This window comes from Dermatophagoides pteronyssinus, unplaced genomic scaffold (assembly GCF_027571235.1).
Source record: "Dermatophagoides pteronyssinus isolate colony J.1.1.1.1 unplaced genomic scaffold, Derpt_VIB-CSIC_2022.12 sq0002, whole genome shotgun sequence".
In the NCBI taxonomy this organism is placed as follows: domain Eukaryota; kingdom Metazoa; phylum Arthropoda; class Arachnida; order Sarcoptiformes; family Pyroglyphidae; genus Dermatophagoides; species Dermatophagoides pteronyssinus.
This window is the reverse complement of record NW_027461526.1, coordinates 1,395,269-1,420,779: the sequence shown is the minus strand read 5'-3', so window position 1 is coordinate 1,420,779 and position 25,511 is coordinate 1,395,269. Positions and strand designations below refer to the sequence as shown.

The 25,511-nt window shown below is 27.8% G+C and overlaps 3 protein-coding genes across 7 annotated transcripts in view; all 3 read left to right on the top strand.

The window, feature by feature from the left end:
* Positions 1–55: 55 nt before the first annotated feature.
* Positions 56–2,362, top strand: LOC113789510 (U3 small nucleolar RNA-associated protein 6 homolog). Its single transcript, XM_027339061.2, has 3 exons — positions 56–819; positions 900–1,304; positions 1,381–2,362. The coding sequence occupies exons 1-3, from the start codon at positions 203–205 to the stop codon at positions 2,255–2,257; spliced, it is 1,899 nt and encodes a 632-aa protein (XP_027194862.2). The 5' UTR covers positions 56–202; the 3' UTR covers positions 2,258–2,362.
* Positions 2,363–2,404: 42 nt separating this feature from the next.
* Positions 2,405–8,053, top strand: LOC113789470 (phospholipid-transporting ATPase ABCA3-like). Of its 2 annotated transcripts, none has more exons than XM_027339012.2 (6): positions 2,405–2,814; positions 2,881–3,644; positions 3,731–3,810; positions 3,889–5,624; positions 5,683–7,346; positions 7,423–8,053. In XM_027339012.2, exons 1-6 carry the CDS (start codon positions 2,523–2,525, stop codon positions 7,936–7,938), a joined length of 5,052 nt encoding a protein of 1,683 aa, XP_027194813.2. In that variant the 5' UTR covers positions 2,405–2,522; the 3' UTR covers positions 7,939–8,053. The 2 variants fall into 2 exon arrangements, with proteins under 2 accessions (XP_027194813.2, XP_075680863.1); XM_075824748.1 differs by having other exon boundaries at positions 2,675–2,814; positions 2,886–3,644.
* An 891-nt stretch (positions 8,054–8,944) lies between these two features.
* Positions 8,945–25,511, top strand: part of LOC113794212 (cell adhesion molecule Dscam1-like) — a 60,115-nt gene continuing 43,548 nt past the window's right edge. Inside the window, exons 1-4 of one of the 4 annotated variants that reach the window (XM_075824749.1) lie at positions 8,945–11,194; positions 18,586–18,655; positions 18,741–18,835; positions 20,647–20,796. In XM_075824749.1, coding sequence (XP_075680864.1) covers positions 10,861–11,194; positions 18,586–18,655; positions 18,741–18,835; positions 20,647–20,796 — 649 coding nt within the window. In that variant the 5' untranslated portion in view covers positions 8,945–10,860. The remainder of the gene's footprint in view (positions 11,195–18,585; positions 18,656–18,740; positions 18,836–20,646; positions 20,797–25,511) is intronic. The other 3 variants (XR_012847243.1, XM_027344350.2, XM_027344427.2) reach the window with 3 other exon arrangements.

Here is a 25,511-nt window from a genome sequence, read left to right as displayed (position 1 = left end):
TATGACGGATATCCAGACATTTACTTTACGGATGGTTCACATTGGATATAATATTTGAGTTTAATGCATGCGCGCACACGTGTTCCAAATGACTGTATGCATGCTGCATTGAAAAAAACGGATTCTTGTTGTTTATATTAAGAATCAATTGACCTAATTTTTATTGATGTTTTTTTTTTGTGTTTTTTAAATTTGAAAATAAATGGCTGAAATTGTTCAACAAGTTTTTGAAACATCCATACTTGATTTAGCTGTATTGGAAAAATATGGTCTATTCAAATCATCCGAAATCAAAACCATATTGAATAAACGTCGAGAATTTGAATATCGTCTTCGTAAAGTGAATAAAGATAAAAATGATTTTCTGCAATATCTTGCATATGAAGAAAGTCTATTGAAATTGATTCGTGTTCGTTGCGATAAACTTGAGATCGAAGTTGATAGATATGAAATTGAATATAGCTTTATTGAACATATTAAAAAATTATTTGAATTTACTATTAATAAATTCAGATCCGATATTTCACTTTGGTTATCATATATAGATTTTGTTAAAAAACAAAAAATGTACGATCTTGTATCTATTATCTATTTTCGTATGCTACAAATTCACAACAAACCATGGTTATGGATTCAATATGCAAAATTTGAATTCGAAGAAAAAGCCTCATCACAAACGGCTCGTAAGATAATGTTGAAGGCAATTTCATTTCATCCAGAATCTAAAGTTATTTGGCTGGAATATTTCAAATTTGAATTATTATATTGTGCAAAAATCCGTAAAAGATTTAAATTGTTTTTAAAATTTTCCGATGAAAAGTAAGTACAAATTTTTAAGTGCAAAATATTTCATTGAAAAAATCTCGAGATTTATTAATTAATTGATAAATTTAATATAGATCGACCTCGGAATGGAGTGATAAACAATCAAAAGACAAAATCTGGAATGGAAAATTAGCATCAATTGTTTATAAGCATGCTACCAATCGTTATGATCAATTTGATTTTGCTGCTAATTTTATCGACATTTGCAATCGATTTGATTATGAAACAACTAAAGAGATAAAAATATTCATTATGGATGATCTCAAAGCTAGATTTGATGAAAAGGAAGAATTTTGGAATCTTGTGGCTATGAATAAATATGAAGAATATAAACAAAAATTGCGGGGCAATATGGCTGAAAATGATGATGAAAAATTGGAAATCAAAAAGATTTCTATCGCTGAAACGGTGGAAATATTTGAGAAAGCATGCATACGATTTAATACATCATTGATGTGGGAATTTTATCTCGAATTTAGGTACGCAGAGCCTTTTTTTATCGGTCATATTTTTAAATTTTTTTAATGATAATTTTCACATATTTTGGTATCAAAGATTTAAGGATTTATTGGAAAATTATAACAATAACACTACGGATCAAGCTGCTGAAATTTTACATTTATTAGAAACATTATGGAACGTTAACAAAATTACAATGAAAATTTTTCAACAATGGATCAGATTTTATCATACCTGCTTTCGAAGTAATAACCTGGCAATGCAAAGACTTCAACATTTATTATTAGATGGTGCCGAAAGATGGCCGAATGATTTGAATTTACATTTATTCATTGCTTGTTTTATGGCTAAATTTTCTTCTGAAAATCAGAAAATTGTGTATAAATATTTTGATGATTGCCTAATGAAAAAATTCACTAATTTCGATCAAAACAATGCCAGTATAGGTATGGATTTTTGGGAATTATACATCGATTGGTCATTAAAAAATAAACTGCCAGCACAAAAAATTCTAAAGATTATTAACGATTTTAATAATCAAATATTAAATCATTCACCGCGAAAAATGTCAGAATATTTTAAACCGAAAATTCTTGCTATTACTTATCATCTAATGGGCATCAATCGTGCACGTTCCTTTTATGAAAAAAATAAATCTGTATCACCTATATGTAAAAATTTTTTCCTAAAAATGATTGAAATTGAAAAGCACGCATTAAGTGAGGAAGACGACCAACAACAGCAACAATCATCACAAGCCAATGTATACGAAGATCTTATCTATTATTTCGGCAATGATGATGCACAAATTTGGATTGATTATATTAAATACGCCATGTATGATATGGGTAATATTGTTAAATCAACCAATCTATACCATAAGGCATTGAAATGTCTACCCCCGTCGATTTGTAATGATTTTTTGCAAAAATATGCATTGTTTCAATCATCATCTTTATATTATGATGGTTAATCTAGTACATTTGATTTTTTAATTTTTTTTATTCAATTGTATTTACCATGGTTACAATCAATAATGATGTTTAAATATCAAATAAAATGACTATTCAAAAGGTTATAGGGTTTTTATTTTAAAAGGATGCTATTATCCGTTTTTTAATTTGCTTTGATAGATAGAATTCAATCAATCAATTGATAGCAAAAAAACGTTGAGTTGCTTTTGTTCGACATAAACCTTTTAATCAATGATCGATCTACATCGGAACTAAATCCGAAAAATGTTTGGCTTAAATCGATTATGGCTTTTATCTTGGAAAAATTATAAACTTCGAATTCGTCATCCATGGATTTTGTTGTTCGAATTAGCTGCACCTTGTTTGTTTACAATCATTTTGGTGACTGTTCGTTTGATAACATCATTCGATCGGATCACCAATACGACTACTTTCCAGCAACGAGAAATTGAAGACTATCAAGAATTCAACAATAAAATGGTTTTGTTTGCCCCACGAACAAACAAGACAATTGAATTGATGAATAGGTTCAGTATACTTACAAAAGGCATAATAGGTAAGCGATAAATTTCGATTCGATTATTGCCAATATCAAAATTTTTATAAACAAATTCATCGAAAGTTAAGGATTTCGAAACAGAAAATGAAATGGTCGATTATTATGTTCAGCAAAATTCGGATTCAATACGTTGTGGTATTTGGTTTAATTCTTTGACAGAGGATTCGCTGGATTTTAAACTTCGCTTTTCGTTTGCACCGAAAGGATTAAGAGATGAATTCGATTTTGATCAAGTTAATGAATTTACATGGCAAACATCCCGGAATTTTCCAATATTTCAAAAACCAGGTCCTAGAACCAACTATTCCGATAAGGGAGGTCCACCTGCATATTATACAAATGGATTTTTATTTATTCAACATTTTATCTGTCGTGCATATTCTTATCTACAAAAGCCGAATGAAACGTCGCAATTTTTCCATAATGTTCATTCGTATAATGTTCTACGATTTCCATATCCACCATACAACAATGATCAATTTATGTTTTCACTTCAATTCATGTTTCCAATGATTATGATGATCAGTTTCATTTATCCAAACGTCAATCTCGTAAAAAATATTGTTTTGGAAAAAGAAATTCGATTGAAAGAAGTGATGAAAATGATGAATCTAAAAGATTGGATATATTGGACGTCATGGTTTTTTGATTCGTTAATTTGGAATAGTTTCAGTATAATAATCATAACTATTTTATTCTGCGTACCATTTCGACCGGATCATGGAATCATAAGTCATAGTAATCCGATTCTCATACTAATTTTTTTCATGGCTTATATAATATCATCAATTTCATTCTGTTTTCTACTAAGCGCATTTTTCACTAATGTAAGTTTCAACAGTTTTTTTTTGAAAAAAAAACAAAACAAAAAAATCAATTTTATTTTTAAATTTTAATTTCTCATCACAAAAAGGCCAATATAGCTGGAATAGGTGCCGGTACGATTTATTTTCTAACATTTGTACCATATATGAGCGTGAGCATGAATTATCAGTTTAGTTTTTTCAAATATATTATTTTTCATCTTGAAAATTATCTCATTTGATTGTCATTAATTTATTTTTTTTAAAGGCAACTATCTCGAGTGGTAAAAATAGTAATCAGCTTATTATTCAATACTAATATGGCCTTGGGTTGTATGTTTATATCGATTTGGGAAAGCGAACATGTTGGCTTACAATGGTCTAACTTATCAGAACCGGCTACATTGGATGATAGTGTAACATTCAAGGATATCCTGATGATGTTTGCGATAGATTCAATAATATATTTTACATTAGCATTATATATCAGTAATGTTTTCCCGGGTAGATATGGTATACCACGAAAATGGTATTATTTCTTACAGCCTTCGTATTGGTTTGAATGGAAATCAAAAAATCGAATACGTTCAAATGATAATGAAATGCAGGATAAACAAATTATCCAGAATAAACGTGGTATTGAATTATGTGGCCTAACAAAATCTTATAATCGTGGCAAAATTAAAGCATTACAGAATTTTGATCTATCAATGAAACCTGATGAAATCACTGTATTGCTAGGTCATAATGGAGCAGGAAAAACGACACTCATGTCGATTCTTTGTGGTTTAATACCATCAACTTCTGGATCAATTTATATTGGTGACAGTAATTCGGAAAATGATTTCGATGAAATAAGAAAAAGTCTTGGCGTTTGTCCCCAATTTGATGTACTTTTCAATCATTTAACAGTTCAAGAACATCTATGGTTCTATTGTAAGCTAAAAAATATTGATGATTCAAAAATCAATGACTATATTGATAAGATGATAAAAATGTTGGATTTTGTCGACAAACGTCATAATCAAGCTCATACATTATCGGGAGGAATGAAACGAAAACTTTCGGTAGGTATAGCATTGATAGGTGATTCGAAAATTGTATTATTGGATGAAGCAACATCAGGTATGGATGTTTCAGCTCGTCGATTTATATGGGATCTATTGATCAAAGAGAAAAAAAATCGTGTTATATTGTTATCCACACATTTTATGGAAGAAGCCGATGTTCTTGGCGATAAAATTGCCATCATGGAACAAGGCAAATTAAAATGTTTTGGCTCACCCATCGAATTAAAAAAAGAACACGGTCTAGGTTATTTATTGACGCTTGTTGTTCAAGAAGATCAATTTGATATTAGACTTTTGGCCGATTTAATTCGATCATATATTCATCATGCCAAAATATTAACTTCAATAGGACGTGAAGTAACATTTAGTTTGCCTGAAAATGAAGCTTTTAAATTCGAATCATTATTTGCTACAATTGAACAAAATATGACCAAACTTGGTATTATGAATTTTGGAATTTCAATGACAACACTTGAAGAAGTATTCTTACGTGTGGGTGATTTTGCTCAACAAGGCACCGAACAAATGAATAGATTTTATGAGGAAAAAAATCAACATCTTAATGATAAATTGGACAAAGAATTATCAATGATTGAAAAAATCAAACATAATTCATTGAAATTTAATCAAGGATTTCCTCATCATCTACAAGTTTATTATAGTCTATTTGTTAAAAAGATTTTGTTTACTTATCGTAATCTATTCACATTGTTTGCACAATTTATTTTACCCGGTCTAATATTAGGCCTAAGCATCACAGTCAATCGAAATCAGATGAACCAGAATGCAATTTCACCACCATTATTGTTAAATATTGATAAATTCCATGAAATTGAAGCCACAATATTTCATGATAATAATCAACAAATAAATTCACTATCCAATCTATATCAGAATAACATTAGGAATGCCCATACGATCACCATTGTCGATGGTAAATATTTGAACGATAAATAATTTGATTTTTTTCAATTTTAAAATTTAATTTTCAGAAAAAGTAAACCAAACTGATCAACTAAAAGATTATGCTATAGAATATTTGGCCAACTATGGTGCTGAACATGAAGATCGTTTCAATATGTATTATATTATTTCTGCAATATTTGGAATGACTGAAAATGGAATGAATATTATAGCTATGTATAATAATCAAGCATATCATTCCAGTGCTATTTCGGTTTCAATTGTTGATGAAACAATAATTCAACATATTGTTGGTGAAAATTTTCGATTAAAAATATGGAATCATCCGTTTCCTCGTAAACATTTTGATAACATTCAGGCCGTCGGATTCGATATGTCTGAACAGTTGCAAGTATCGAATAATATTCAATTTTCTGTCGCTTTTCTTTTGGCTAGCTTCATCATTTTTCTTGTAAAAGAACAATCAACGAATTTTAAACACATTCAACAGATTAGTGGATTACATTTGTTCCAATATTGGACTAGTAATTTTATTATTGATTTCATTATTTATCTGATTTCATCATCAATGTCATGTGCCATAATATATTGGCTCAATGTGACCAGCTATAATGAATGGAAACAACTAGGCCGATTGTTTGTCATATACGCTATACATGGTTTTGCATCATTACCATTTGTTTATATTTGTTCGTTGTTTTTTCGTAATTCAGCTACCGCTTATGTTCGTCTAGCACTATATACACTAATATTGGGTACAATTACATTTTTGGTCGTATTGATACTTGAAATACCTGCATTAGATGTTCTAAAATTAAGTAAAATGCTTGATTATGTTTTTTCATTTATTGTACCTATTCATAATATGGGTATGGCAACGTATGATTTATCATCGAATGCAATGGCATTGGATACTTGTCTTTCTGATGTTATAATATTTAATCAAACATGGAATATTCAACAACTTTGTCACTATGATATTGAGAGTTTAGGAATGATCAAAATGTGCTGTAAAGAAATATGCGGAATGAGATGCTGGGGATTTGAGGAGAATTTTTTCTCGATAACTAAGCCGGGAATCGGTTCCAATTTGCTTGCTATGACTATTCAAGGGATCGTTTTTTGGATCATACTTGTCATATTGGAAAGTCGATTGATACATCGAATCAAAATAAAATCATCACCGACAATAGATAATAAAAAGCAATCGAGCGATATGGATACCGAAGAAAGTGATGTTGAAGCCGAAAATGATCGATTAAAACGACGAAGTCTTTTTTCACTAAATCGAACTGATTCGATGATTGTAAAAAATGCAAGTAAAAATTATGGAAAATTTCAAGCTGTGCGCGATATAAGTTTTGGTGTGAAACGTGGCGAATGTTTTGGTGTATTGGGTGAAAATGGTGCTGGAAAAACAACAATGTTTAAAATGATAACCGGAAGCGAAGATATGACCAGCGGTGATATTCTTGTCAATGGTAACAGTGTTAAAAAAGACATTCGGCTCATTTATCGTGACATCGGCTATTGTCCACAATTCAATGGTCTTATCGATCATCTAACCGGTCGAGAAACATTGAAAATTATTTCGAGAATTCGTGGAATCAACGAAAATATCATTGATGAACAAATTGATGCATTGAGTAGATTGTTATTTTTTCAAAAACATATTGATCAACAAATCAGTGGATACAGCGGTGGAACTAAGCGAAAACTTAGCTTTGCAATCGTAAGTAGAGTTTTCTTTCAAATTCAAACTTATAAATAATACAAATTTTTGTTATGTTTAATTGATTTTTTAAAAGTCTATCGTTGGAAATCCATTAATTGCATTTTTGGATGAACCAACTACCGGAGTTGATCCAGTATCACGACGATGTCTATGGAATGCTATACATATGGTTCGTAAAGCCGGTTCTTCATTGGTATTGACATCACATTCAATGGAAGAATGTGAAGCACTATGCAATCGATTAATAATCATGGTACATGGTCGTATCACCTGTTTGGGCAGTCCGATGCATTTGAAACAAAAATATGGTGCCGGTTATATTGTTCATATCAAATTGCGAAATCCGATCGTAGAAAAATCCATCCGAGAATTGGATAAATTTATGCGTACGAAATTCATTGAATGTTACGTAGATGGAATTCATAATAATATGGTTGTATACAAAATTCAAACAAATCAGATAAAATTAAGTCAATTGTTTGGTAGTATTGAACGATCAAAAGATTTATTATCGATTGAAGATTATTCCATCTGTCAAACATCATTAGAACGAATATTTCTATCATTTGTACGTAAATCAAAAAAATGAAGCAAATTCAAATTCATCAAAAATCATCGATAGATGGCATGCATACACATTGACCAATTTTATCTTATTTTTTTGTTAACATTATTTGTTAAAATAAATTTTTATCATACATTTATGTCCTGTTGCTTTATTCATTGAAATCAAAAAAAAAATCAATTGATTAGGATCGATTTTGAATTATTCAATTAGAAAACATATTCGGACTGTTCCATTATCATGTAAAATGATTGAAACGATGACATTTAACATTTTGGTGATTAAATTTAACCATCGTATGATATTATCCCATAATATTATGCCACACTAAATGTGAACCTCGTTTATATGTTATAATCTCTTATTTTATTTGGTTTCCTCCATTGTTATTAATGGGAATCCTGACTCAACCCAGGTTGAATTATAATGACAATAAATGGTATCCATATACGAAAAAAACGAATTTATCCCAGCGAATAATAGTAATAATGCAAAAAGCTAGTCGCGCGAGAAAAACCAATAAAAAAAAATACGCTAGTTCACATAAACTGAATCCTGATGAAATCATCATTGTTGCTATGCTTTCGGATGTTTTATAATGATAAAGGTACAAAGCTAAACATTAAAATGGCGAACAACATCTTATCTCTGTACTATTATTTTTGATATTAAATTTCATTTTGATCCATGAACATGACTTGTATGCAATTCAATTACCATTGATAATCATTATTGTTATTATTAAAAAAAGGGGCCGCGCATTTTGATTTTGGCGCGCGTGATCTCATTGGATCCATTGAATTTTTCTTCACATCAATATGTGCTTCTACCATCAAATAACTGTTTATTGATCGAGATCTGTGTGTGTATGTGATTTGGATTTGCGTGATGTCGGTGTGTGCATTGGGATCGGTTGGGATCCATTCGCACCAGAAAAAAACCAACCAATGTCATTTATTTATGAAAAAAAAACTGTGCACGCAGAACTGCGCTGGCGAAATTTATATATACAGAAAAAAATCCAATGTGTGAATAGAATCACCATTCATGGATGGATTCCATTTTCATTTCATTTCATCGAATACAACTGCACTAACATAACTAGCCAAAAGAATGGTTCAGTCGTATTTCAGTCAACGATCCGGACAGATGAACGGTAAACGACCGTTTTTCTGACCGATCAATCAACTGTATATACCAGTGTTTGTTTGTTAGTGTTCCAACAAGCATGAGATAGGCAGATCAAAACAATCATTTTTAAATATTACTTTGGTCCCTTGTTTTGTGATGATATGGTTTCGGTTGGTTGGTTGGCCGTGTGATCATCGTTTTAATTCAATGTTTTTTTTCAATGTTGAATTCAATTGAATTCAACATAGTTTATCAATTTTTTTCTTTCGACGATGATAAGGATATAATTTTGATAAAATTTTAGTTAGAAGTTAAAGTGTTTGTGTGTGTGTGTGTGTATATTTGATATTATTTGAATTGATTTTGTATCCATTCAAACATTGATGAGTTTGAATTTCTGCTGTTTTTCTTCTTTGTTTGTGTTTACACTCTTTTTTGTTGTTGTTGAAACATCATGATACCGTTTTTTCATATTGATCAGTTAAATTGTTCTGAAGTAGATTGTTCAAGATTAAATCAATAATCATTCAGCCGAATTAGATCGATTAATGAATTCATTTCAAAACACACTTATCATCAATTTTAAAATTAAAACATTGTTTCATTTCGAATAAAGCTCACCGTCAACAAGTTAATTGCGAATAGTGTTTGTCAGAAAAAAATCGTAGAAAATTTCTTAGAAAAAAAATTCTGCCTCAAAATGCATCAATGATTTTTGATATCGTTTTTTTCTCGCAAAATAAATTAAAAGAAAAAATACTAAAGAATGAACAAAGAAAAAAATTCTACTTTCCAGAATTCTACATGAAAATTAATTTTCAAACATTAACAACAACAAACTTTTTTGTTGTTGTTGTTGTTATACTTTGATGATCATCGACAACAAAACAACAAATAAAACACTTGCAAATTCTAATTTCTAATTCTATAGATAACGATGCTTTTATCGTTTTATTTTTGTTGGCTTTCTTGATTTTCAACCGGATTCCATTATCAGATTGTCAAAATGGTGAAATTTATCGTTTGTGTGTGATCAACAACAACCATCACTCCAACCGCAATAACTTTTTTTGTGATTTAGTCTTTGGTTAGTTGGTCGTTTAGTGAATTTTGAATTTTTCTTTTTTTATTTTAAATGAACCGTTACATTCAAGTGAATTTTCAATGTTTTTTCTTTCATTGTCAATTTTCTGTCTTCTAAGACATTTTTGACATTAAGATACATCTTTGATCATTTCAATATGAAAAAATTATATGTGAATGACCAATGTCCATCATCATCATCATCATCAAAATCATCATGATTTTTCTATTCCTAACATCAAAATAATGTCAACCACTATATATCTATGAAGATATTTCAAATAATTCATCATAATGATAATGTTTGTTGTTGCTGTTGTTGATGATGATGCCAATGTTGGCGATAGAATTCCCAATTGGACAATGTCATGTCAAACTTTTTACCCTTATTTGTTTTGATCATGTTTCATTTCCAAGTTTATTTTTCTTATTCTTTTAATTCAGAAAAAAAACAACAACAAAATTTCTATTTCTTCATTTCGTTGATGAATATTTCATTCATTTCATAAAGTTTGTTTGTTTTATTTGATGACGAAGAGAAAAAAGTAACAAAACAAACAAATATTACATCAGGAAACGGATGATTGCGAATCGATCTTATATACATTGTGAATGAATTAAAAGTCAGAAAATTACTGAAGATTTAAAATATACGAATAAAATTGAATGGCAAAAAGAAACGCAAAAAAAAAATTTAAAATTTAGGAAATCCAAATTTTTTGATCATTAAAAATGGCCAGTAATTATGCTCAAACAGTTGTCCAAGCAATGAAAATGATGTCTAATTTGATGATGACCAAAATTAAACAACGATCAAATTGGTCGTATTATGATCGAAAATTTATTATCAATAATGATTTATTGAAAACTACCTATTTATCATCATCATCATCATCATTCGCAACAACGACAACAACATTGCCATCAATTTTTTCATCATTATCATTGTCGAATTTGAGGAAATTTCCATTATATTCAATCATTATTCAAAATATGATTTTGATGATTATAATGATAACAACATTGTTGCCATTACCTAATAGTTGTTTATTGCTCAATACAGCAGGTATGTTTAGTTTTTTTTTGTGTGTTTTTATTCTTTAAATTTCACTTGCAAACAATGTTATTATTTGTTTTTTATGTTAACATATAAATCTTCATTCAATGTTTATGACATTCATATTTTTTTGTGAAAAAATTTTATTCATCTCAAATTTCAGCCGCATCCAGTATTTTAGTAAATGAATCTTTTTTTAATATAAATGACGTTCATTTGTTTATTTCGTTTTTGTTGTTGTTGTCGTCGTTAGTGAAAACGTTCCAATTGGGACTATTTTTTTTTTTGTTTTGTTTTTGATTTTACCCTGTTGTTATGTTTGCATCAAGCCAGTCTGTTTTTTCCATTTCTTTTTCTTCTTATTCAATGTTATTAAAAGTTACAACGAAACATAGTCGACTTGACTTCATTGCGTGAATAGTGAATTTTGACTGGCAATTTTATTGTAAATTTTCAATAGTAAAAGTAAAAGTTATTATTATTTTACTTGTCGTAGTCAATTGGCTTCTTTCATGCACGAGATAGCATTGATTCAACCATCTATCTATCCATCCATCCATCTTTGTATCCATCCAAACATTCATTCATTCAACCAAAAATCAAGAATCGCGAAACCAGAAAAAAAGAGACAGAAATTTTTTTTATTTATAAATTCTACGATTGAGTATGTGATTGAATGAGAGAGAGAGATTGAATAAACGACGATGGAATTCAGCCATCCATTCAAAAAATTTCTCTATGTGTGTATCAAGTATTTATGTTTTGATAGAATCAAAATTAAAGAAAAAAATGTATAAAATTCAGTCTATCGTTTTTGGTTTGATTCAATTTTTAGTGTTTTCATCTCTCAGATATATCTATAGGAAAAAGAAACAACATTTTATGACAAATGTTACCAATATTCCCCCCTCCCACCATCCAGTTTTTAACAAAAATCCACATGTCGATAATATGGATGCACAACGTTTTACAGCTGTTTTCGCTTGTCATCATTATTATTATCATCATTTTCAATTGGTAGATGGGTCGGTCGGTTGATTTGATTATCTTGAATTATCCTAATTTGCTTTCATCATATTTGATATAAAAAAGAAAGAGAGAACAGAAAAAAATTGATCCATGACAATGATGATGAATCAGTATGGAAATTTTTGTTTCAAACATAAAAACAATTCGTTGGATGTTTCATCTCTTTCTCGATTTCATATTTGTCTTTATTCAAATATGATTTTCATCCATTAGTTTTCGATTCATTCATCCATTCATGAATCATTATTTTGAATGTAAAAATTGAGTTTTATTTTTTCGTTTCTAATGAATCTTTTTTTTCTTCGCAACAAAAACAAAAAGAAAAAGAATAATGCAAATACATCTTTTTTTCTCTAACAAGTCATGATGTTGATAATGAAATAATGAAACGCAAACACACACACAAATAAACACACATTTCCAATTTTTGAATTCTGTTTCTGTCAGTTTTTTTTTGTTTTTTTCTTGAATCTGTCAAATTTATTTTTTGTTTTCGTTTTTCCCCTTTCAACTTACAATTTTGATCTAGAATTGTAAAAGGATATGAATGGAATGAAATGAATAAATTCTTTAATTCTTTTGATTCAGTTTTTTTCAGTTCTGCTTCTTTCGGTTGAAAATCTTTTCTGACATTTGGTATATTTTTTGTTGATAACTTTTGATGTCATTCTTCTATAGTGTGTGTATGAGAAATGGATCAAAATTTTTGATTTAAAAACAATTCCAATTTGTTTGTTTAATTTTTTTTCGTATTGCTGAAAATTCATAAATCCATTTCGATGCTGTTCAAAATATGGTTGAATAAAATTGTCAGTAGATGCGATGAAATCCAATTTTGTCCTAATTTAAATTTTTTTCATTTTTTCAATTCGATAGAACACATATAAACAAGTTAAAATTCATTGATTGAATGAATGACGATGGATTTTTTTTCAAATTGTCCATTAGAAAAAATATCCTGAATCTATTTTTGTTTACATTTTAAATGTAATGGTTAATGTTAAAAAAAGAAGAACAGTAAGAAATACAAATTGTTTCGATTTAGTTTTACAATCTAGAGAAAAATAAGGTTTTTTTCAAAACAGTCAATTGTTGAATGTATTTCGTAAATTTGTAATTGTAACTGAAAAAAATATCAAAATGTCAATTAGTCGATAAATTGGTTATCCTATCGGATAATTTTAATTTAAAATTAAGCATCCTAATTTGTGAGACGTTAAAGAAATGTTCAATGTTTTTGTTGGTTCACTTATGAAATGAACGAATTCTTAGAAACTTGAAAAAAAAGAAATAATGTGAAAAAATATTCAAAAATTCTTCAATTTAAATCTTATTTTTCTTTTCACACGAAACAAACATTTATCATGTTGTTGACATATATTCTCTTTTTAACTCTTTTTTTTTCTTTATTTGAAATTCAATCGAGTGAAAGCAAAAAATAAACATGAACAACTAAAATTAATGAATTTTATTTTCAAAATTTATTACAATAAACAACATCATTATAATATAATTATGAATGAAAAATGTATTGAGAAACAGAAAAAAATTTGATTCTTGTTTTAATTAATGAATGATTTTTTGAATTTTGTTTTGTTCATCGTTTTTGTTTGTCTTTTATTGAATTTGAAATTAAAAAAAAACAAACATCCTTTTATGCGAATAAATTAGAATAGGTTTATTTTCTTTACATACACTTATTATTATTGTCAGTCAAATGAATATATATTTTTTTTATATACAGAATTTAGAATCTCAGCATGTGAATTTTAATAATGAATGCCTTTAGAAATACATACACACAGCATTGCAATTTTATAATGGTAAAAGTTATTTCACAAAATTTATTTTCTTCAAAATGTTGTTCGTGCGTATTTTTAAATAAATGTGTCATATGAAATATATGAATATGAAGAAAATCCAAAAGAATTTATATCCGTATGGATCGTTTTCAAAAAAAAGACGAATATTAGTAGATTGCCTCATTGGATTATATCAAGAGAAAAGAAAATATATCTTTGCGTGTGTGTTTGTGTATGTTTATATTGCTTTTTTTTGAGTTTGATTCACAATGCAATAATGATAATATGAGTCAATGCCAATAAGAATCAATGCTAAATCTTTATGCAAATTTTTTTACTGAATTTATTTTTTTTTGTCGATTTTACCAAAAAAAGAAAAAAAATAGACATTCCTAGTCCTTTTGGATTGAAAAAATCTTGTCGTTTACTTTATTGTCGTTTGAATGAACAAGTTTTTCTCTCTCATTTTGTCTGCCTAGCATTGCATTATTCAATTCCGTCAAACTTCTTGTGTATGTCTTGTGGTTTCGTTTGACTGACTAACTGACTAGCTGACTTATTGTATAGAATGGCTGGAATAAAAGCATATCATGTAAAAATGTATAATGTGTATACGATTCTTATATCATGGGTCTTATCGGTTTAGTGATTGAAAGCAATGAATGTTTTCCCGAAAAATACAACCACATCAGCTACTCAATTGTTTGATTATAAATGTGTAATGTATAAACTTTTCGACTGGATAGTCGAAACGGAAAACAGTAAAACTTTTATCTTTTTTATATTTGAATTTTTGTTTGTTTGTCAATAAACTTCAATTCATAAGTTTACCGCAAACTATGAGATTCTTTTTTTTCTTTATTTTTTTTCTAGTTCATTTATTAAATTTTAAATTCATTCATTTTCTTGCACAATTTTAACCGGAAAAATTCTGAGACATTCTATTGGTTAATAAAGTAATTTATCATTTTTTACTTTATTATTTTTGGAATATAATGTATTTTTCTTATTGTTCATCATGAAAATTTATTCAATTAAAGACATATTGTACTTGAATTTCATTGTTAATCTTTATATTTCTAACATAATATTTTTATCTGGTTTAGTTTGTTTTTTTCTTAATGATTATAATCGTTTTCTATTCTTAAAAAAAATTCCTGAACATATATTGTTTTCATGAAATCATCATTATATCATCATCATTATCATAATCATTTGTGAATTTACATTATTATTTCTTAGAAAAAATATATTGTTTAGAAGTTATTCCTTTTTTCATCAAAACCATACAGAATCTTTTATTAATAAAGATAATCATTTTTTCTTATTTATTCTTGACCTTATTTTTTTGCTGTTTATTACATAAAATTTGTATGTGAGTACATTGGATAAATGGATAACAATTGAAAATCATTATCATAAAATTGAAATCGAACTAAAAGTATTACAGTTTATGGGTTAAAGGCTATAATGATGACTATCGAATAATGATCGAATTGAATCCATCAAATCCCTGATGATCCATAATGATCACACACATACACTCAATGCTCCATTATCACCATAGTTGATCTTTTTTTTTTCGGGACTATGTATACGCGGAAATTATATTTTGTATGATGATAAACGATCAAATGATGACAAATTCTTTTATTATTATCATACGCGTATTTTCAATCTATTTTTTTTATTTATCGAATTTTCTTATATTCAATATATTAAAAAAAGAATATTCTTATCGAACAATGATTATCGATAATTTTGAGCCATTTTTGTTTTATTATTATTATTATTATTATTTATTAGTTATTGAATAGTTATTATTGTTGTGGTCTATCGTTATATTGTTATGTGGAAATATGTATGACATGAAACATGCATATTAGGAATTTTTTTCCTGTATGTATGAATATTATATACCATATAATAATGAATGATAATAATCGCCATCATCATGATCATCATCACGGATACCACGATGATGATGATAGTGATCATCATAATCATCATCAAGTCGATGAAAAATGATTGCCAATTTCATCATCACTTTATATTAAGTATAAAGGATTTTTCTTCTTCTTTCCAATGATTCTAGTAATTTTATTTCTCTATTTTTTTATGGTTATTATGTTTGATTATTATTGACTTTTGATTATGACGATCATGACTTGATAGCAAATGAGTTATGGTGTTCTTATTTTACAAAATTTTCTATCCACACATTACATTACATAGATCACATTCAGAAGACGATGCAACTTATTCGATAATAAGAAATATAGATAAATGAAGGAAAAATTCTTTGATTTTTATATTTACTGGATACTTTCATTGGCTATTACTATTTGGTTAACATTTATTTGTTTTTTTCGACAGACATATGATTATAATTAAGTCAATAAAATTTGGACAATTTGAATACCCCTTCGTTTGTTTTATGAATGATACAAAATCAGAATAAGAACGAAATTCCTTTGTAGATTATAATAATGAAAGTCATCATTATTATTCGATCAGAATATCTTAAATATGTAGATATTCTTTTCCTATTACATATCTTATTTAATTTATTGAATGATTTTTTTTCTTCAATATTTTCTTTTCAAAAAAAGGAGGGCGGATGTATACGGCATACCGTTGTAATACATGTTTGGTTATAATCATAATAATAATGATAATAAAAATAAAATTGGAGCTTCCATAGATTTTTGACTTTCTTTTTTTTCTCTCTCTTTTTCACTATTATGGAACATTCTTTTTTTCCTATTTTTTGATGATTTGATGTCTGTCTTTTTTTCGGTAGTGGTGGTGTTTTGGTGCGGGAAAAGCTGAATGAATATTTTGGCTGCTGTTGTTGGTATTTTATTTTATTTTTGATGTTCCGTTTTTTTTCTTTTGAATTTCCTGGCTTCATTTTTTTCTCTTTCCCCCTTCTTTGCATATATATCGTGCCACACCAAATTGGTGCTATGATCATCATCATCATGGATCGTTGTCATATATGCGACCAACAGTCAGTCATTCATTCATTCAGTCAGGCAATAGCATGACAATGCACGCTATGACAATATAACCTCAATATTATATATGGATTTCACTATTGTCGCTATCATCATCATCATCATCATCATTGTGATGATCATCTGGATGGAATATTTGAAATTTTTATCTTTTCGCCCATTCTTACGTTTTTCTCGCTTTCTCTCGTCTTTTTGATTTGGTTGCTCAGAAAAAAATGACTGAATAGAAGCAATATATGTTGATGAGAAAAAAAGTCAAAAAAAATGACGACGATGATGATATGATGAGCTTGAATTTTTTTTTCATTCAACGCCTTTGTATAATTTATATATTAGATTCTTTGGTTCAAACAATTTATTCTTGTTAATATTGTTTATTATGAATACGGAATTTTCATCATTGAAAGATTTTTTTTTCTCTTTTTCTTCTGCTTTGTTTCGTGGCTTAAGAAGGCGTATGGCATTTGTGTGAGTGTGTGAACCGATTAACGTTTTTATTTTTTCATTTTCATATCTGATATTTGGTCGTTTATTTGTTTGGCTGGTTGGTGTAATATTCAATAAAAAAAATGGTTGTTTCACATATATAAGTATAGCCTATCATCTAATATATAAAAAAATTCATTTTGCGTGTCATATCAATGAAAATGAATTTCTATATATATTTGATATGAATGATATCACGCAAATAAATAAATATCTAACCTTGTTGTATTTTTTTTTGTGCAAAAAGAATCAATGAGAATTTGTCTGTTTTTCTTTTTTTTTCGGGTATCTAGGGGAAAAGAATTCAATTCAAACATTATGAACTGATTGATTTGATTTATTTTCAATATCATTCGATATTGATTGAAGATAAATAAGTTCCAATATCATTATTTGACAATAATCGTATATGATTCTTGTTATGGTTGCCTATGGTGAATGAATCATGATTTCTTTTCTCTGTCAATATCCATTTCAATCAAATTGATTTTTTTGATCCAAAAAAATACAATGAAATTCCATAAACAATCTATCTAGGTGAAATTAAAAAGTGAAATGAATAGAAATTTAATAATCGTTAACTAGATATTTGCCCCTTCCCAAATCATTCGCTATTGTTTTGAGAATTTCATTCATTTTCCTTTTTTGGCGCTTCCTTGGTTGTCAATCTTTCATAGTCGATTCTATTTAGATGATTTGTCGCTTTTCTTTCTTTCTCTTTCTCGTTTAAATAATGTACATGGAATTTTTGCCTGGATTTGCATGTTCATCATCATCATCATCATCGAAAAAAACATGATCAAAATCAAACAATGAGAAAAAAACTACGAACAATGACAATGATGCATATAACATTAAACATTAACTTTCGGTTGTCTATCCTTTATTATAATGAACATCATGATAATAATGTGTTGAAAATTAATTTCATAACGAATCAATGAATATGATGAATGAACGATAAGAGAATTAATTTTTTTTCTCGCTTATATTCATTTATTTTATCATTTCGGATAATAATAATATGATTTTTTTTCTTTCATTTTTATATTTAAAAAAATAGATCATATTGTCGATCATATTGGGCCATATTTCATACGTGAACCACCACAGCAAGTGATATTTTCAAACAAGTAAGTTTTGTTCATGATAAATTGTATGACTTGTTTAATTGGAAATGAATTTCATTATGAATTATTTTATTTTCCATAATTTAAGTACCGGTGCCGTAATTTATTGTTCAGTGAATGGAAATCCAATGCCAAAAGTTTATTGGGAAACAAAAAATGATCAAATTATAACCGATGTTACAGGTAAGTCATATGCTATATTTCTTTTCAAATACAAAGAAAAATCAACCAAATGGAAATTATAACACCAAACACATACAATTCTTATAGGGATTTCTAATATTTTCCCTGATATACGAATATACTGAATTTTCTTGTCATTTGGCAATGAATGAATCTAAACATGAAAAGATAGAGGAAGAACAAGAAAATATCTCATGTTGGCCATTATTTATGATCATCGATAGGTGGATTGCGAAAAAAAGACCAACCAAAATGGACGTTAAATCATGAAAACCAATGAACAATGGACGGAACAATTTTTAACAATTTTTTTCAATCATGTGAAATATTACAGATCAGGCTTATCTTATTGACTATCACGATGAAAATGAACCGAATAGGAATCGATTCAAGCGGAAAAGAATTTTGTTTAGGTAGTCAAAAAAAAAAGAAAAAAAAAATTAAAAGAAAAAACCAAACATAATTTTCTTCATTCTGGCCACATCAATCAATCATCAACAACAACAGCAGCAACAACGAAAAACTTCTATTATACTGATCTTTGAACCTATAATTTTTTTCTTTGCTTTTGTTTTTATTCCATTATATAATGATGATTATTATATGCAAAGAAAATAATATAAAAAAGTTTAATTTTCCTGAGTATACAGATTTTTTTTTTTTTTTTTGGTTCACTTCTCAGTTTTTTTTTTTAAAGAAAAGTTGAATTCTATCATCATTTGAGCGATGAAAAAAGATGATGATGATAATAATAATAATGATGATGATGACGATGATGAACTGGATCATAAGTCAAGTAAGGGCGTTGTTGTCGACAACGTCAATTTACATAATTTTCCTCAAATGTCATGATGTAAATGGTAATAATAATTTTTTTTCTGTTGGATACCAAAATATGGAAAAATAATATTTGATGACAACTGACAACTGCTGACTTTGTTCATTCGATTCTTTAATTTTTTTTGAAAATAATGTTGATATGTGTGCTCATAAAATTTATTTGAAAAATTTTCTTTTATCCACCAAAAAATCTTGAGCTTTTTCACATCACATTGGTAAATTTATTTATTAACTTTTTGATTTTTCCATTTTGGAGATGTTTTCTCTAGTTTTTTTTGGTAGGAAAATTTTCCCGAATAAAGCACACACATACCAACAAAAAAACAACGACATTATTTTACATTATCCTAATTAGCTCTAAACAAATGATTTTGAAAAAATAATAAATGGATAAATGGAGAAACAAAACAATAATAACGATAACACACAAACACACAATGGCATCATGGAAAATTCTATAGAATTAAACGTATTTAATGGGAAAGAATAAAAAATTGGGATAAAATGAAACTGGGAAAAAAACACAATGGAGAAAAGAAAACAAGAAAAAAAATTCATTTTTATTTACCATTATTTTTTAACTTTAATTATATTGCAATTGTAATTGTAAATGAATTTTTTCTTTTTTCGTTGTAAAAACGATGTTTCCTAAATGTGCAAACAAACAAACGAACAAACAGGAATACCGTTTGTATTTTTGTTTTTCAATTTTTCTTGATGATGTTTATTTTTGAAAATCATTCAACGCCCATCCAATTAATTTTGACACGCCTATTACACGAATTTTTTTATTTTTCATTGCTTTTCACTAATTCTGAATTCATTTATCTCTCTTTTTTTTCACTGTTTCCTGTATGGCACCAATTATTCATCATGGCTGTTGTTTTTATTACTATCATTATTATTATTATGTTGAATTATTTTCGGAATATTAAATGCGGAATTTGGAATGGAATAAATTTAAAAAAAAGGCATACGACATGTACGACATGACAATGCACTCATTTTTCAACAATTTTCGACCAAAGATTATCGTCCAGATTTACATTCACAAACGTATCGTTGTTGTGCAGAAAATTCTGTTGGCATTATCAAAAGTCGATATGTTCAAGTTCGTGCCGGTAAGTGTGTGTCTGTTGAAATTTCTGACTTTATTTTATTTTAAGAAATATTCATCATTATTATCATTTAAAGTTATTTAAAACGTGTAAAATAAATTATTCTTCATTTCTCTACCCCCTCTCATCATATGTGATTATTTGGAGCTGAATTTTTTCTAATATAAAAATTTTATTTCATTTTTCATTTCTCTCTATGTGTTTATGATCAAAGAACTTTGAAGTCATGAGAAAATCCGATTAAAAAATTCTTAGTTCATTTCTTATTATTTATACATCATAATATTCATATGATCATGATAGAATATAACAAGCTCAAATTCTATTCCTATTTTTTTCATCACTTGAAATTATTATTCACCTAAACAATGATTCCAATATTCTTTACTTATATTGTGCTCTATTTTTTCTTATTTTGATGATAATTTTCAGAAATGTTAAGTATCTTTTCGTTGTTTTCGTTGGTAACGGAAGAAAAAGACAACTATCACCAACATCATCATCAGAGAGGAGATATAAAAAAAACTGGAACAATTTCGTTTGTTTTTTCATCTTTCGTTTTCCTTACTTTATTATAAAACAGAAACAGAAAAAAATAGTATTAAAACAGATAGAAAAACGAAAGAGAAAACGAGACAAAGAAAAAAAAATTCTTGAACAGATTCGGCATTTGTTTTCATTACCCAGGCATGATGCATACATACATACATGGAATATGATAGTGCTAAATTCTTGAACGTTGCGAAAAACAAAAAAACAGAAAGAATAATTCGCCCGTCCATTTCTAAAACCCGAAAATGAATCAAGGAATATAATAGAAAGAAAACAAAAAATAGAAACAACTCGACAAATAAAAATGAATGAAAACAAGATTGTGATTGTGTTTTGTGTAACATACACAGGAAATTCAATTTCGTTCTCATTTTCCCATCATAGTTGCAAGTTTGGAATAAAGAGTGTGTGAAATTCCGAATATAAAACTTGTGAAATGTAAGAAAAAATAAATGAGAAAATGTAAAAATATTGTTCGTATGAAATAAATGTCTAACTTCATTATGTTAGGTGTAATATTTACCAATTTGGATAAATTTTTAATCATTTTACTCAATTTATAATTAGAAGATTGATGCAAATTTTTGTTTTGTTTGGCACATTCTGTTTGATTGTCAACAGATTTCATATGGTTGTCCTCTTGTTTGTTTTTTTTAAGTGAAAAATTCACAGAAATTTTCAGTTTTTTTTTTGATTGAATTTATTGATGCTCAAGTTTCCTAATAGGATTTGATTGTAATCAAATTTCAATAGCTTTGATTCGAATATCATTTTTTTAAATTTTGCTTTTATGATGACGATGAAGTCGACAATCAATGTATTGATATTTGGGAAATAAAAAAAAATTCTTTTGTTGATTTTTTCATAGAAATTTAATTAATTTTAATTTCATTTACAATACTAACATTAAAAAATAAAAATTATTTACATTGAATTGTTTGAGAATTGAACTTTATTTTTATATTAGAATTCTTTTTCGTTTCTCTTTTTCACTTTTCAGAAACAAAAAAAAATTGTAAAGAATATGTTTGAATGAATCTATGAAAAGTCTCTGAAATAAATGGTAAATAAAAGAAAAACGGTCTTTAAATTGACAGCAATTGAACAAAATAAAAATCTCTTCTTTATTTTAGGACAAAGAATAATAATGATGATGATGATGAAAAAATAAATTCTCTATCTGATTGCTGCTCAATGAATCATCATTTCAAATAGGAAATATACAAACACAAAACATAGACATAAGTTCATTGGCGAACAAATTAATTTAATTTTTACGCACACACAATGAGATAGAGAAAAACAAGAACGAAATAGTTTGAGTTGTATGAATGCCGATTTTTTTTTGGTTAATATTTTTTTTTCTTGTATTTTACCAACTATTCTTGCCTGACATTTGGCAATAAATTTTTTGACAACAACAACCAGAATAAAAATAAAAATGAAAGAATAAAAACATCATCTTGTTCTGTTCTTCTTTGAATTTATTATTACTTTACTCTCTTTAGAGAATAAAATACATGAAAGGTATAGCAATGTCCTTTGAGTCTGTATTTTTTCAGGAATTTTTTTCTTCTTCTTTTTCATATTTTCTAGTTTCTATTTCATTGAATTTTTCATTTTATTTTCTTTTCTTTTTCATTCGTGATTTTTTTTTCACGAATATTTCCCCAGGTTCCAATGTATTTGTGTTTGCATGTGTTTAATTAATCATCATGACTATCGTATATAAAAGTCATGGAAAAATTCATTTTTTTTCTCTCGTTGATTCCATAATGAAGAAGAAGATGATGATGATTACGAAGAAGAAAATGTCCTCATTCGTTTAATATTAAAAACGTTATTCTTTTTTTTCTTTGCTTACATATTTTTTTTTGCTCATAAATTGGATAGATGAATTGAAGCGATTAATTAAGTTTTGCTTTTGCTTTTTTCATATTGCACATTTCATGAATCTTTGTTTATTATTTAACATTGATTAGAAAACAATGCTGATGATGATATGGAACATCAGTTTCATTTGTTCAGCAATTGAAAAAAACAATGTTTATCCAAAAGTTTAATTGACTTGACAGAATCCTGGTTAAAAGGTTTTTAGTGAATTTTCTTTAGAAATTTAGGGATTTTCATCAATTTTCTTTTCGAATTATCAAAACATGTTTTTTTTAAAAAAATTACATTCACCTTGGAATGATAATGAAACAGAAAACTTGACTTTTTTTTCCTAAACACACACCAATCATGTCATGTTATGTTGTCAGTATATATTGTAGTTTATGGCCCGAATAATGCTTGACGACGAAAAAAATGAAATGAAAGAATAAAAAAAAACTTTTTCATATTTACGGCCGGTTATGGTTTGATGAACATTTTTGTTTTCCATACAGACATACTTTTTTGTTGTTGTTGATGATGGAACTTGCTGTGTTTCAAAAAAAAAATAAAAAATAATAATCAAAATTTCATATAGAGTTATCATGATATCATCAAAACAAAAAAAAATGATGTGTGATGGTGAATTCAGCAAATAACTTATAATAAGCTATTTGATGTATGTATGTGACTATTTCTACCCTTATCACATCACTTTTTTTCATATCATATTTTCATATATTTCAAAAAAAAATTCCTAATTTCCTTTCATCATCTTGTCTGTCTTTTTATTATTTTAGTTTTGCTTTTATGAAAACTTTTTTTCGACAACTACGCAATGAACGAATTAATGAATTTGAGAATATTATGGGGGAGGGAAAGAAACATCCGTCTTACAGGCGGTACATTAGAATAAATATGGGGAAAATATTCCATATTTCATCATTGTCATCATCTTTTACTTGTCAAAAGATACACACACACACGCAGACATGTTACTTGTTTTTCCATTTTTTTCCTCTCAAATCATTATCATCATCTGAATTCCAAATTTCAAGCTGTTCTCAATCGACAACAGCCCAACAGTAGGAAACTTTGACCTTTTTTTTGTCGTTGCATGTCTTTGCGATGAACATGTTTTCCATTATTTTTCTAACGTTTTTTTTTGATCGTCATTGTAATCGTCAATAATTTGTCATCCGATGAAATGTGTGAATGTAATTTTTTTCTACATTCATTTCATATTCTGGTTGTTAAAGGTATTAACCAAAATTTTTCATTTTCCCATATTGAATAATTTAATTTCATTTATCGTTAGTTAAAGGTTTTCATTTTTCTTCACTTTTTTTCAAACAATTTCTTGTTCACATTTGACGTTGTTTTACCATACCTGCACAACACAAGCAACAACAAAAAAAAAAACATGGTGATGAGAAGGGCTCACAGTTTCGGTTTTTTTTCGGTGGTTTGTTCATTGGTTTTTGAAAAGGTGGAAAGTGAAAATGAAAAAATATTGAAACCAAAAAAGCATTCAATATTATTGATGATTCATGTGGATTCTTTGGCGTTTTTTTCACTGCGTTTCACGTTTCAACATTCCATTTAGCAGGTTCATTCATCAATTCCATATTCTAGCTTTTTTTCATGTCGCTGAAATGGAATGAACAAAAAAAAATTCATCAAACTATGTGGTAGTTCGGTCCTTCTGCCTTTTTAATGGCTTGTGTTCAATAGATAATATCAATGTGTGGAATTTTGTTTTTCCACTTTCATTTCATCATTTTTTTCAATACGAGAAAAAAAGACAAAGAATCGGATTGATTTTATTCGATTTTCATTCTTCTTTTCGCTTCGGTAAACGAAAACAGCTTAGACAAAAGAAATGAAAAAAAAGCCAAATTCATGATGATGTTTACTTCATCATTTCACTTTGGTTTTTCTTGGGATATATTCTTTCCAATCCATCTATCTATCTATCTATTTATTTATTGAGAATTCAATTAGATTGAAATCCATTCCATATCAATGTTTTTCGTGTGTAAATATTTTTTTTATATTATCCCACATAGATATTGTGATAGAAATAATGTTTGTTTTTCTTTCTTTTTTTCTTTCTCTACACTGGAACTCAAAAACTCAAACTTTCAGTTTTCATCATTTAGTTTTCTCGTTAAACCAGAAAAAAGAGAGAGATTCACTCAAAGTATAAAATAAATAAAATTTAAACTTTGGTAAATATTTTTTTTCACTCTTATCCACGAATACTTTGCCGGACTAGAAATAGAAGAAAAAAA